Below are 15,433 nucleotides of genomic sequence, written 5' to 3' on the forward strand. Positions count from 1 at the left end.
TGAAAAGTGAGCTCTCTTTTGTTTACTCTCTCATGGCTTCTGCTTCCTTGAATGTTGAGAATTTTTGTTACATTAAAACTCAAGCCTGATAACTATCCATTGTAGATAGAGCAAGTTCTTGGCTTGGCAGAAAGTCAAGACCTTGTTGGATATCTAACAGGGGAACTTTCAGTTCCTTCTCTTTTATTACCGGTTCCAAAAGGCTCCAGTGATGGTAAACATGACAAAACTTCTGAATATCAAAAATGAAAGAAAGCTGATCGACTTCTTCGTGGATGGATCATAGGGACTCTATCCGAAGAGGTGCTTGGATTAGTGATTAACTTACATGCGTAAGGATGCTTCCACATCTCTCAATGATTATCTCAAACAATCTAAAAATGTTTGTGATAGCCTAGCTGCCATTGGAAGTCCGGTAAGTGACAAGACTAAAGTTTTTTCTCTATTGAATAGTCTTGGTGGAAAATATGAACCCTTCACCACTTCTATGTTAAAACCTCCAATGCCCTCATATGGAGAGATCATACATTTTATTACAAAGTTGTGAGACTCGCATTACTCTACATGCCCATAACTCTAATAATTATATTGCATTTTTTTTTTGTCATAATAATCTCAAAAATCCATCCTCTCACAGTCTTAAAAATGGGCGTAACAATAATGGCTAGTTTACCTGTAAAGGCAAAGGTTTCCCCCAAACACCTCATACATCTTTTGCCTCTGGTCAAACTTTCTACTCTAATAGTTCTAAAGAACGAAATAAAGATGTTTACTGTCAAATCTGCAGCAAACGTGGCCATGATGCCCTCCATTGTTGAAATCGCTTCAATCATTATTATCAAGCCAATGATCTTCCTAGAGCTCTTGTTGCCATGACTATAGAAAATGGTGTTTCTAATGCAGAATGGACAACAAATTCAGGTGCTAGTGCTCATATGACATCTGATGTAGGTATTCTTACTAACTTGCATCCATATATTGGTGAGGATCATGTTCTTGTTGGTAATGGAGATATTTTGCCTATTACTCACATGGGTGATACGTCTATACAACTCAATTCCTCCAAAATACATTTAGATAATATTCTGCTTGTTCCTGAATTAGAACGCAATTTATTATCTGTTGGCCAACTCACATCTACTCACCCTATAAATTGTGAATTTGATCATACTGGTTTCAATATTCTCAACAAGAAGACAAGGCAAGTATGGATGCAAGGGAGAAAACGGAGTAATTTGTACGTGTTACCAACTGCTCCTACAGCACATTTCTCAGTTCGGCATAAGGTTGTTCCTTTTATCATTTGGCACCAAAGACTTGGACACCCATAGGAGGCCACTGTTTCTCAATAAAAATCCAAGAATTGATACAAGTCCTTAATAAAAGTAAAGATTATTCTCTGTGTGAGAGTTGTCAACTTGGGAAACAAAGTCGTCTTCCATTTTGTTCTTCTTCTAATAGATCATATAATCTTTTTTATAAGATACACTGTGATTTGTGGGGTCCAGCTCCCACCATTTCAGTTGATAAGTTTAAATATTATGCATGTCTCGTTGATGATTGTAGTCGCTTTATGTGGCCTATTCCACTAAGAAATAAATCAGATTTCTTCTCTCATTTTATTCGTTTTGAGAAATATATCAACAGGCAATTTGGAAAGAAAATTAAAATATTCCAATCGGATGGAGGAGGTGAATTTACTAGTGCCGAATTTAAACAACATCTTCAGCAAACTAGTATTATACACCAACTCAATTGTCCTCGCACTCCTCAGCAAAATGGAGTTGTAGACCATAGACATCGAACCATAAGCGAGTTAAGACTTACCATGATATACCACAATGGAGTTCGGTTCATGATTTTGATACAACAACTTTTCTAATTAATAGATTGCCTTCGATCTCCTTGGATAATGCATCCCCATACTTTAAGCTCTATGGTCGACAACCTGATTATTCATCTTTTAAAGTGTTTGGTTCAAAATATTTTCCTTACATTTGGGATGCCAAGAAAAAAAAAATTTGATCCAAAATCTATCTCATGTGTTTTTATGGGATACAGTGAGCATCATAAGGGCTATTGTTGTCTCCATCCTCCCACTCACAAGTTTTACATCTCAAGGCATGTAATCTTTTATGAGCATATTTTTGCCTTCAAAAATCCTACCAATCTCTACTCACTATCTTCTACTGCTGATGTATCCACTTTTCATGAATGGGTCAATCTCTAGCCACTCTCCACAGTTGCTGATCAATTTATTGAAGCTGGTACATCTGCTACGTCTCAGCCACTATCTATGCCTCCCACAAAACTGCATGAACTCCAAGCTGCCTTGATTGAACTTTCAATGCCTTCATCTTCCATCACAACAACAAATATCTTGGATTCTGAGGCAGATTTGTTGACTTCTTCACTGGTTTGTGAACCATCTTCCTCAACTGACTTAATTTGTGATCCTACCACGCCATCACCAGTGTTGCCTCCACTTGAAGATGTCACTTCCCCATCAACACTTGCTGTAGAGGACTCCACTTCTCCTACTATTGGCTCTTCACATCCTATGATTACTCGGGCATGTACTGGCATTCATAAACCCAATCCCTGCTATGCCAATCTTTACAGTTTTATTACCCCTCTTTCGGAACTAAAGACAATACGTTCAACTCTCAAACATGAAGGTTGGCGCCAGGCCATGTTTGACAAATTAGAAGCTATTAATGCTAACCATACTTGGGACTTAGTGCCTCACACCAATAATATGCATGTTATTAGATCGAAGTGGGTGTTTAAAACCAAGCTTAAAGCTGATGGCACAGTAGAAAGATTGAAGGTCAGGCTTGTTGCAAAAGGATATCACCAAGTGCATGGATTTGATTTCTCTGAAATTTTCTCACCATTGATTAAATTAGGGACCATTCGACTTGTGTTATCTCTCGCACTTGTCCAACATTGGTCTATTAAGCAATTGGATGTTAAGAATGCATTCTTGCATTATATCTGAAACTGTCTTTATGGATTAGCCTCCTGGGTTCTCTCATGATTTATTCCTGAATCATGTTTGCAAGTTGAACAAAGCATTGTATGGACTTAAACAAGCCCAAAGGGCTTGGTTTGATCGATTTAGCTCATTCCTTCTTATTTATGGTTTTAGTTGTAACTTGGCCGACCCTTCTTTGTTCACCTATCATCATGCTCATGGCATACTTGTTCTTCATCTATATGTTGATGACATAAATCTCACAGGATCAAGTGATGCTCTCCTCACTTAGTTTGTCGCCGTATTACATTCTAAATTTTCAATTAAAGACTTAGGTCCTCTTCATTTTTTCTTGGGCATTGAGGTCACTTATACAGTTGATGGTCTTATCCTTTCTCAGTCTAAATATGCCTTGGAAATTCTTGACCATGCTAATATGACGGAATGCAAACCCATTGCCACTCCATTATCCACCAAAGTCAAAGCTGTTCACTCTGCTACTCCATATTCAGACCCAGCTCAATTTCGAAACTTAGTGGGTGCTCTCTAATACCTTACCATCACTCGTCCAGATCTTACCTTTAGTGTCAACCATGTCTCTCAGTTTATGCAATCACCCACTGAAGGGCACTTCCAAATGGTTAAGAGGATACTTCGGTACATGCATGGCACTCTTAATTTTGGTATTCATCTCCACTCAACCAGTAGTATGGATCTTTATGCATTCTCAGATGCTGATTGGGCTAGCTGCTCTACTACTTGTCGTTCCATGACTGGATACTACACTTTCCTGGGAAGCACCCTTGTTTCGTGGTGTGCCAAGAAACAACTCATAGTTTCCAGGTCTAGCACTAAGGCTGAGTACCAGGCTATGGCTCACACAGCTGCTGAATTAACTTGGTTAAGTTTTCTTCTTTGTGATCTTCAGGTTATTGTTTCTTCTCCTCCACTTTTGTTTTGTGACAACTTAAGTGCTCTCTACATGACCATTAATCCTATTTTTCATGCTCAAAGTAAGCATATTGAACTTGATTATCATTACGTTCATGAGCGAGTTGCCCTTGGACTTTTAGAAACTCAGCATGTCTCCTCTTCCTCTCAACTTGCTGATATATTTACTAAGCCTTTGAGTAAGCCTTCATTGCTTCATCTGCGTGCCAAACTTAGTCTCGTGTCTCTGCTCAGTTTGAGGGGGCCTACTGAAGTTATTGAAGCAGCTGACTCTACTCTACAAGCTATTGAAATAGCTGACTTTACACATCTTAACCCTCCATTGTTGACTATGTGATTTTAATTGTAATTGTGTCAAATCCCACTAATTGTGATGTACTTATATGTAAGTGTATACACAACCTTATAAATAAGACAAGAAACTAACTCTCACGGAGAGTGAAAGTGATTCACAAGAAACCTGTGCAAAGCTATCATTTTTCTATTCAGTGGCCGTTATCATTGTTGCAGTCCCTGAAGGATTGCCATTAGTAGTGACTTTGAGCCTTGCTTTTGCAACGAAGAAATTAATGGATGAAAGGGTGCTTGTGAGGCATCTCTCTGCATGCGAGACAACGGGTTCCGCTAGTTGCATTTGCACTGATAAGACGGGGACATTGACCACAAATCATATGGCAGTTGATTAATTATGGATATCTGAAAATTCTGTAGAGGTAAAAGGTAGTGGGAATGAATGTGTTCTAAAATCAGTTATATCAGGAAGAGTTTTAGGCATCCTATTTCAAGCTATATTTCAAAATACTGGCTCTGAAGTGGATAAGGATGAAAGTGGAAAGAATATCATTTTGGGAACACCAACAGAATCAGCAATCTTAGAATTTGGCTTTCTTCTGGGTGGTGATTTTAATGCACAGCGCACAGAGTTTAAGATACTTAAGGTTCAGCCTTTCAATTCAGTTACAAAGAAGATGTCTGTGCTTGTAGCTCTTCCAGGTGGAGGGGTACGTGCATTTTTCAAAGGTGCATCTGAAATTATACTAGGAATGTGTGAAAATTTTGTTGATTGCAATGGAGAACCTGCTCATCTCCTGAAGAAGAGGTAAATAATATCACAAGTACCATAAATGGCTCTGCATCGGAATCTCTGAGAACTCTCTGCTTGGCCTTTAAAGATTTACAAGACACTTCCAATGAGAGCAGCATTCCCGATAATGGCTATACATTGATAGCAGCGGTTGGAATTAAGGATCCTGTAAGCCCTGGGGTCAAGGATGCAGTTCGAACTTGTTTAGCTGCTGGAATTACTGTCCGTATGGTTACTGGGGACAATATAAACACACAGCTAAGGCCATTGCTAGAGAGTGTGGAGGATTGAGTGGCAATAGAAGGACCAGAATTTCGTCGCATGTCTTTTGAACAGATGAAGGACACTATACCAAGGATTCAGGTTCTTAAAAGCTCGCTTTCATAAGTTTTGACTTCGAACTATTTCTCCCCTAAGATGATTGCAGATTCTTAATTGCTTAACTGTGGACAAAGGTTATGGCTCGATCTTTGCTATTGGACAAGCACACCTCGGTGTCCCATTTGAGAAGTTTGTTTGGTGAAGTTGTTTCTGTTACAGGTGATGGGACCAATGATGCTCCAGCTTTGCACGAAACAGACACTGGGACTTGCTATGGGCATAGCAGGAACAGAGGTTTTTGTCACTGCTTTTTCCGTTTTCTTTTTCCCTCCCCTTATCCGTGTAATATTGATGATTTCGAATGGTTAAGCCAGGCGGACTTGATATCGTTCTAATTCATAAGTCTCAGTTTTCTGTTTCCCATCATGGGTTCTCATTTTGAATGAAGGAATATGAAGATCCAACTCTTTTAGATCTTCATCTCTGGGCCTTTGCAAGGCCATTGGAAGACTAAATCATGCTCCTTCCTTTCTCTTTTCCATGGGTTGAGCACACTTGAAATCATATGGTACTTTTACCACTGAATCCAAAGACAACATTACCCTCTTCGTGTGTGTGTTTTTTAGCACACATGTGATACAAGATATTTAAGATCTCTCATCCATCATTATAAAAGAAAATATTTGAATAAAAAAGGATAAAAATGGCACAAACAAGAACGAGATGTCACTCACCAATAAATCAGAATAGGATGATTCGAAGAATATGTTAGTCTACACAATAATCAATAAATGAAAACAATATTCTACAAGAATCTACGCCCATGTAATTCCACTGCTCCGTTTAAAACTATTCCATTCATCTAAACCTCCGCTTTGCTTCTCCATAGGCAATCACCCCAAGCACAGTGATTGTGTACCCGCCAATGCCCAGAGCAGTAACCGGATTTCTGAACAAGAGTATTGAGATAACAACCGCAACGGCACCTTTAGCATTTCCTAATACCTGATCACAGCATAATTCCAAGGAGCCACAAAGAAAAGTTGAAAGATTTGAGGAATGGAAAGCAACCAACATAACACATAAGTATTAGGCTTAAATTTCTTGGCATCAAGGCAGGGGGTTTTGCTAATGCTAGATGATGAGAGTATTACATTCAAGGGTTGAAACCATATGATATGGTATAAATTTGGGAGAAACAGCCAGAAAACAATGAATTACATTAAAACTCAGAAAAAATAAAAAATAAAATAAAAATAAAAATAAAAAAAATTCTGCCTATTGCCTGAAGAATGTGGCTTCAACTTGGAGGGAACCAAAACTGTTCCATGAAAAGGAACACCCATAGCCATTCTTTCCATTTCATTCTAACGCAGTTTTGATATGAAGATAGAGAATATACATCATATAATTATCGTGATCAACAGAAAGTAGATGGGCTATGCCAGTAAACTGAGGGACTTCATTCGTGTATGACTTTAGTGAGATTCATGATGTTTGATAAACAGTCATATCTATATGCTGCAAATAAAAAAATTTAGTGGCTATATTTCCCCCCAAAAAAAGGATAATGAAGAATAAACTAGGTCAAACCTGAAGTGTCAATGCACTTGTATGTTTTGTCACCAAGAAGTTCGACAAGTTAGCAGAATAGGCCAATACTGAATTAATTAAAAGCAGCAGCCACATATATTTATGCTCTTTTCCAAGCGACACAGTAACTTCTAAGACATTGGGCTCCATTATAAGCGTTGCAGGCAATAAAACTAGAACTGCAATTGGTGACATGTATAGCAGCAAATTCATTGAGTTCAGCTTTTCCCTGTTAAGTACAAAACATAACAAGACTTTCTCAACAGAACAAAAAAGATTAATCATCGAATTCCAATATGAGCTCAAAAGACAGAAAAACTGACATCATTTATAAAATGCAATCATGACAATACAAATGAAATAATAACAGCCATTCTTCACACTACAATGAGTGTTCCTGACATTTGTTTACACTCTTAGCTCTTAGCTCTTATGGACTATTCATAATATCTTTCATAGTGGAAATGAAAAGCTTCAGGGTTTGCTTTTCGTCCTCCTTCAATACCATATGTTGCAGGCTATGAACAGGAATAGGCCAGTTAAAAGTAAGGGTTTGTAAAACCACGAGTATTAAAGTTGGAGTTCAAACACATCATTCAAGATTTCAAGCAATATAAACATGGTAATTCCCATCCTGATATGATGCAACATATCATGCCATGAAGAATAAGTATATCCTAACATAAAAACAAAGATGGTAAAAAGAAACCTGATGTTACATATATGTTACATCAATTAGAAGAGCAGAACCAAAATATGGCATTCCCACGCACAAAATAGATTACTTGAGTCATTGCAAGAAATGCTGCAACCTTTATTAACTTGTTCCAGATTACCTCAACATGAGTGGAGCAGTCTATCCAATTAACTAAATCCATCACCTCCTTACGACAGATCTACAGGACTGCTTGGAGTATCAATGATTAATTGGATTCCAAAAGAGTATGGTATTCGGTATAGTTGAATATCTTAGGTAGACTGATTCTAGACTCATATGAAATAACATGAATGGGAAAAAGAAAAAAAGAAAAAGATCGATACGTGCACCAAGCTAAATAAACATATTTGAAGAACAAACACATATGATGATTGCATGTACTTCTAGATACCAAAGAAAGCAAAATTATGAGGACTTGATCTTAGTTACATTATTTTGCTAAATTAGGCATAAGAGTTCCTTATCTATCTCGCTAACACTGCAGATCAGATTTTACTAGTCCTTTCATTCAGAACGGTTATGAATGTTGTGTTCTTCCATATTAGCACATGATATCCATAAAAGGAGATAAACTGGCATGCATTAGAATCTTAACACTACACACATTGACAACAAGACAAGGGAAAGCAGAAAAAAGGGAAAACGAGTCCATCCTTATGGAAGTGAAATAGTCGATGATAGTTATGAGATAAATTGTGGAAGAGAATCTACACCGAAAGATGAAATAATGATCAGATGATAGATCAAAACATTTACCCTTCGGAAGAAAGTAGGATACCCTGAAGAACAGACTTAAAGGCCCTTGCAGCAGTTGCACTTATGCACATAATGAATCCAAACAAATGGAAACCTGGCTCACCCTGCCACAAACCAAGAATTCTAATAACTTCACCAAAACAAGATGAAAATACAGTGGGAAAAAAATAGAAGGGACAAGGAGCTTCATTCTTTTGCAGTCAATTACAGGAATAACTGGAAAAGGAGAAATAGATGATGAAGAAGCAGTGTCCATTTCAAAATTGCGATCTAGTACATATCTCTTGAATGATTGCTAAAAGTTACACCGTATAGCTCAACAGTCACCAGTTCTTCACGTACTATTTTTTTTCTAATAAGTAGTTCTTCACGTGCTAATCCAGTCTGATCTTTCTGATATAAAATCTCCGCAGTCAATAAGAAACTCTGTTCGATATCAACTACAACACACTAAGATATATGTTAGTATACCCCTACTAAAACCCTTTTTTTTTTTTTCCATGTCAGAAATCGAATAAGTACATCATACACAAGCTTTGGAGCCGATAAACTTGCCATCCTTGGTGGCATCCCCACATCACTTACCCATTGCAACGTCATTACCCACATTCCAAAATCAGTTATTCTATTGCTTAATCAATAATATTTCTTTTTATCCGGAATCCTATCTATCAAAACTTCTCTCGTAAATGCTGAGATCTTCACCTCCATGTGCCGTATTACACTATGTAGGTCACAGAAAACGTCTTTAATCTTTAAGTAATTACAGATCCAGATCTGGATTGGCATTTATGGCATAATTGAGACCTTAAATTTTAAACTGCATTAATTAATAAAACAACCACAAAGTTAATACATTGACTTTTTAGTTTCAAAAACAATTACAAAATTTGTACACGGAACGAATTAAGATCATCTAGCCCAACAAATATTTAGCTAATAGTAATGAAATCAAACGAATCGCGAATAACAAAAAAGATCGAACAAACAAAAAACATACCCCACTAGCAATCACAACTCCAGCAACAACTGGAACAAGAGCAGCGTACGTGACCCAAGCCTCCCTCTTAAGGGTAACCATAAACGCAAACAGCGCCGTGAAAAACGGCGTCGTGGCTCCGACAGCCTGGTTAAATGACACCGCGAGGTACCTGAGGGAGATGTTCCCACCCACAACAGACCCACAAAACACAACGCTCAAAGTCGCAATCTTGAGGAACTGGGAGCGAGATTTAATGGCCTGGATGGGCACAAGCTTGAGGAAAACGATGGAAAAGTAGCTGAGTATGGCACAGGCCGACATGTGGCACATTGTGAGGAAAATTGGGAACCTGAAGCCATAATTTGAGAGCAAGAACTTGTTCAGGAGGAGGACACCGATGTTGGAGGAGTACCAGAGGATTACGAGGGAGGATATGAAAAGTGCTTGCTTTTTGGAAGACATTTTTACAGGTTTTGCCTCAAATGGTGCCTGGATTCGACGGGGAAACTCGCATTAGAGCTTCAATGGGATCCCATATGTTCTTAAAAATTTAAAAACAAAAAGACAACTAGCGTTGAGTTTGATTTTGAGAGGGGTGTTTTGGCTGTGAGGGGGAGAGGATTATAGCTGGGATGTATGATGTGTGCTCAGTATGAGGGAATAGAGGAAACGTCTGATTGCTGTCACTTTCGGATCCTCTTTTTACTGTAATAACTTTTCCTGCTCTTTTGAGTTTTGATTTTTACTTTTTATCAGGTGAATTTCTTATTAAATATATTTTTAATATAAATAAATTAAATATATCTTATTAAATATACCAATTATGATCGGTATATAAATGGCTCTCGTCTGTTTATTTCCTCAGCCAAAAATCTGTCATTAAAATGAATAACAGTCACCATTTTTCGTAGTAAATCAATCGTATTTTTTAATTTTAAACTGAAAATATATTTTAATCAATCAATGCGTGTGGTGTTACTTTTACTTTACTAAAGAAGAGAGCGAGCGAGGAATACGCTTTTTTATGGAGTCCCGGATTCGTAGGATCTATGAAACAGGGGTCAAAACTCAATCGTCGACTCCCGGAGCCAACCAAACGACACTCTTACTCGTGTCGGTGGCAATTCTACTTTTACCTCCTCGTACGTGAAAATAACTTCATTTCTTTATTCAATTACTTTACCGCTAACAAATCAATGTCAAGTTTCGACACGTGGACACTTCGTGTTCCAGATCTCAACACGTGTTTCGTTTTGTCGGATACTTAATTTGAAAAAACAATAAATAATGTTTGTAGTCATTGAATTTTACATTTTTTATTAAAATGAGTAAATATATAATTTATATAAAATAATTAATTTTTTAATAATAAATTCTATTTTTTTTTTAAAATGTCTGATACTTACATAACTAATGATTATATGTAACATTACTTGCTTCGTATTTTTTCTTAAATCAGTATGTGATCTATATAAAAAAATTAATTTTTAAAAATATAAGATACAATCACAAAATATATAAGAAGTACGCACTCCTATTAAAAAATTGAATAAATATGTAATACACGTAAAAAATAATCTTTTTTAATAATAAATTTTACTTTTTTCAAATAAAATATATAACATTTATACATTTTATAAATATATCTAATATTACTCATTGATTTTTTTATAATAAACTTTATTCATTTGGGCCCCTTAGAGTACTAGTAGTTGCTTAGTTAAAATTTGACTAGAATATTTATTTTTATAAATTTAGTTAGCTACTTTTCAATATCAAATAACAAATTCTCTAAATCTATCACTATTCTATAAAAATATTAATTATCTAATCCATTTTTATTATATATGATCTTCAAAACCCTAAAGTTTTAACTAAAGAAATCTTAATACAGAGACAAAATGAAAAGTGGAAGACAATAGAGAAAAAGAAAATCTACAAAACCTGCTTTGTTTAATTTCACAATTCAGAAAAATTAGAAAATGCTCATTAATTTATTGAAATGTTAAAAAAAAATCATGCAACTGGAAGAATTTGCCATGGCAATGAAAATCAAGTAATAGAAGCTTATCGAAAAAAAGAACACGGGTCCTTGAAAAGGAACCGAAAAAGTTTTGGGAGATTGCAACAATAATGATCGATATTTTATTTCTCTAAGTGTAGCGATTGATAAAGATATTAGCCAGAAAATTATTTTATGGCCAAAATATTATTTGGCAACAATTTGGGTTGGTTATATTTAGCTAGTAAAAATGGAATGGTGAAAACTAAAATAGATTTATTGAGTTTGGTGTAGAAAATTTTTAAACATCTTAATTATAATAAATTTAACCCACTACTAATTCTAAGAAAAATCTGATTATAAGCGATTTTGCGTATCAATAAATATACTCATCTAATGTGTTTGATCAGAAAATTAAACTTTAATAAGAATAGTGTCAATTTGAATATGAAATCAGCAATATTGATACGCAGATTGGTACGCAAATTCGTTTGTACATAACAAAATTCTTCTCTAAGATAAAAAAAAATTCTCTCTTATCATCTATGTTTTCTCAAACTTCAAGCTCGCAAAACCCTAGAAATTCATTTTTTTTTTTCTTGTACTCCAATTAGACAGCCGTTCAGACTTTAGCTCGATGTTCTCTGCATTCCCAGTGCCTCGGCTTTGTTTGTTTACCAAATCTAAACTATCTCATATTATCATTATAATTTTTTCAAATCTCTATATAAAATATAAAAAATAATTTTATTTTTTTAAATTTCAAAACAAAACTAATATTAAAAAATTATATTACAATAATATTGTATTCAACTTTTAACAAAATATCACATCTCTTCTCATTTGAATTGTATAACCAAACGAGCCTTAGGATTCCATCAGGGTCTTGGTAGTCATTTGGTTATAATAATACTGAGATAGTTTATTAATAATAGTAAAATAGTTTAAATTAAAATATTTTATGAGATTTAAAAAAAAATAATTAAAAAAATTATAATAATTACATGAAATTGCTTTTTGTGTTTTCTTTAAAAATTTAAGAAAGTATAATGATTAAATAAAAAAATTTAAAATTAAAAAATAAAAAAATATTTGTATTTGAATAGTGTTTAAATATTGAAATAAGATGAGATAAACTAAAACCATCTATGAAAATCAAACGGGTTGTTAGGATTTTTATGCATGTACATGTCTGTCTAACTCTGCCTTTGTCTCGCTCCTTCTCACACTCATCATGTTTTCTAAGAAGCCACAGCCTGTGATTTGTTTGTTCCCCGAGGATAAAAAACACATTTTTCAGTGGATTTTCTTGGTCCTTTTCAAGGGTTTCTACAACAAATTGTAGTTCTTTCTTTTTCCTTGGTTTACATGTTACAGAACGGCAAAAAGAAAAGCTACCTTTAGTTGAAGGTCGATACTTTGTAGAGGGCTCTGGTCATGTTGGAGATACACTCTGAACTGTTAATGTTTTTTTTAACCAGCTTTTGTGAATGTGCTTTCTTGCCAGTGTTAAATGATCGTAATAGGGAGTACAATTATCATGTTGATGCACATATAATAGCGTCCTAAACATATAATAATACCAGAGGATTAAATTCCCGGGGCCCGAGTGCCCGAGTGTCACACAAAAACAAGCACTTTATTGGTTAGCCATGTCAATTGAAAGAAATGCTAGAATGCTTCGATTTGGATTGAGATCAAGGACCATCCTTTAGATCAACAAATCTATGCAAGTGTTTGATCACAAGGACCATGTTCTATAAAAAGGCAATCCCCATGTGAACATGCATGACAGACAGCTTAACAAAAATATGACAGGGACAATCGGCATTGGCATTCTAAATTATGTATTTGGGTTCGGTGTTATGTTTCTTTTACCGATCAAAAAAAAATTATGTATTTGGGTTTCCTAGAGTTATTGACCTAGAGTAAGAGAAGTACCACAAATTGCTTTTCTCAGCTCAAGTGCCAGGATCCTTGGATTTCAAGGCATCCAGTCGCTTCCCCCATCAACGCCTAACAAAAGAAAAGTACCTACACTAAATCAATTTCGCAACATCTAATATCACATGTGAAGACAAACCAACAAAGAGTTTACAATAGGCTAAATTTTGTGCTATATCTGTATTTCTGTGTATTGTAGGCTGACAATAAATATGGAAAAAACCAAAATCAACAAAAATCATGCACTTGAAAGTTGAGAATAGTTTCCAAAAGTTTTACACTTCAAGCTCAACAACAATGGGCATCCCAATATCTTCTCTTATAAAGAAATTATCAATCTTTCTACTCCATATAAATTATCCAAATCCACTAAATGTATATATAAGACTGTCCCAAGCAATCCAGTTTTTTTGGGCGCACCAATACCAAAAGTACCTCATTATTTTCCAATAATGAGACACCAATATACAATCTATGGCTTTCAATAATTATCCCATTCAACATGTGAAAGGAGGTTAAGAAATCACTGCAACTCACTTCTCTATTTGCTCCAACTTGAGATCCGCCCCCTTTGCTGCCCTGACAAGATGAATTATACGATACTCAAGTTTTGCATTTTCCACAGCAAGCTTCTGTGCCTGTATGTCACAAGCACAAATACTTAGCTCTTCTCAATAATATCCAAATGTAAAGAGAACCAGATATAAACCGGGAGAACCTTCGTTCGTTCTGCAACCAGCTCTGCACCTGCCTCTTCTAGCCGTGACTGAAGTTCACTAATCAACTTTAAATGGTCTTCATGTTCAGAATCTGAACAAGTTTACATATGAAGTATAAATGTAAGAAAGTCGGGGCACAATTAGCTTGATAATACTGTTGGTTCAGTAGAGTGAGTGCCTTAGGACCTACCTTTCTTGGTTGCAAGGGCAGCTTCAAGTCTGGATAAGCGTTCCTATTACATAAACATCCATTGTTAGTATTTATACTTTATACTAATTAAATAAAAATCTTGCCCATTTCTAATTAGTATTCCAGGTTATTCGCATGAGAAACTTCCTTTTTTTCTTCTTTTGATAAGTAATACGAAACTTTATTTTTTTCCTAATAAGCAACTAAGAGATGACGCCCCAAAAAAAGTACAATAAAATCACGTTGTCCTTAATTGAATAAATTAGGATTTGATCTCGAAAACCAATGGGATTTCATCTTACAAGCAATCGAGAATGAAAAGGAAGAAACTTTGAATGAAAATGATTTCCATTCCAAAAATAAAAACCCACAGTATTCATAACCACTCCGCAACTGGCCAATCTCACTAATAGAAGACAACCCTCATCTTCACCAGCAGGCAGACATAAATCAATAGACATATATGAAAGCGGGTAATAAATTAACCCTAATCACGAAAGGTTACGGAGCCCTAGAAAAAAGTCACGTAATGAAAAAGCCGGAACCAAGAATATTTCAGGGAAATCAAGTAGGTGAAAAAAAGGAATGGGAAACAATAAAAAGAAACCTCGGCTTCAGAAGCACGTTGGTAGAATGGCTTCAGGGTTTCTTCCAGGTCGCTCCGTTTCTCAGATTCCCCCATTTTCTTTCTCACTCTTTCCTTCCTGTTTGCGAACGCACGAGCTATGCTCAGAACGACGACTCCCAACTGTCAACTGCGTCTGCGCACTGCTTCGGTTATGTATAATATATACGCGAATAATTCTAAAGCTCTACACAGTATACACACAAGGGATTAGAAGGAACAGTACTTACAATGCACGGACACAACTTCTGTCCAATCCGCATAAGGATGGATAATGGTCCAAACGGCCAAAAAGTTTAAGGAAAATGCTAAATTTATTTTTTATTTACAATTGGTATACAACTACGTAGAAAAATAATATTATTTTAAATTTTATTTTGATTTTATTAATGATTTGATGTGTTTAAATATAATATAAAATTATTATTATATTTAAAATTATTTATAAATTATAAATAAATTAGTGATGTATCATTACCCTTCTCGAAAGATTGTCTAATATTTATTATGTATAATTAGTATTGGTTGCACTTAAAAAGGTTGTTTAGATATCCTACTAGGCTAGGCCTAA

General features: G+C 35.5%; 2 protein-coding genes and 1 pseudogene across 3 annotated transcripts; 1 reads left to right on the forward strand and 2 right to left on the reverse strand.

The window, feature by feature from the left end:
* Positions 1–3,686: 3,686 nt before the first annotated feature.
* On the forward strand, positions 3,687–5,749 carry LOC122279524 (annotated as a pseudogene).
* Positions 5,750–6,037: 288 nt separating this feature from the next.
* LOC122279739 (UDP-URONIC ACID TRANSPORTER 1) lies at positions 6,038–10,055 on the reverse strand. Its single transcript, XM_043090539.1, has 4 exons — positions 9,401–10,055; positions 8,401–8,504; positions 6,927–7,155; positions 6,038–6,338 (listed from the first exon to the last, which is right to left on the reverse strand). The coding sequence occupies exons 1-4, from the start codon at positions 9,842–9,844 to the stop codon at positions 6,192–6,194; spliced, it is 924 nt and encodes a 307-aa protein (XP_042946473.1). The 5' UTR covers positions 9,845–10,055; the 3' UTR covers positions 6,038–6,191.
* A 2,988-nt stretch (positions 10,056–13,043) lies between these two features.
* On the reverse strand, positions 13,044–15,186 carry LOC122278996. 2 transcript variants are annotated; one of them, XM_043089234.1, is made up of 6 exons: positions 15,093–15,186; positions 14,845–14,998; positions 14,238–14,280; positions 14,047–14,138; positions 13,866–13,966; positions 13,044–13,418 (listed from the first exon to the last, which is right to left on the reverse strand). In XM_043089234.1, exons 2-6 carry the CDS (start codon positions 14,917–14,919, stop codon positions 13,394–13,396), a joined length of 336 nt encoding a protein of 111 aa, XP_042945168.1. In that variant the 5' UTR covers positions 14,920–14,998; positions 15,093–15,186; the 3' UTR covers positions 13,044–13,393. The 2 variants fall into 2 exon arrangements, with proteins under 2 accessions (XP_042945168.1, XP_042945169.1); XM_043089235.1 differs by lacking the exon at positions 15,093–15,186 and having other exon boundaries at positions 13,044–13,400; positions 14,845–15,071.
* Between the last annotated feature and the right edge of the window lie 247 nt (positions 15,187–15,433).

The sequence above is a fragment of the Carya illinoinensis genome, chromosome 10 (assembly GCF_018687715.1).
Source record: "Carya illinoinensis cultivar Pawnee chromosome 10, C.illinoinensisPawnee_v1, whole genome shotgun sequence".
Taxonomy (NCBI): Eukaryota; Viridiplantae; Streptophyta; class Magnoliopsida; order Fagales; family Juglandaceae; genus Carya; species Carya illinoinensis.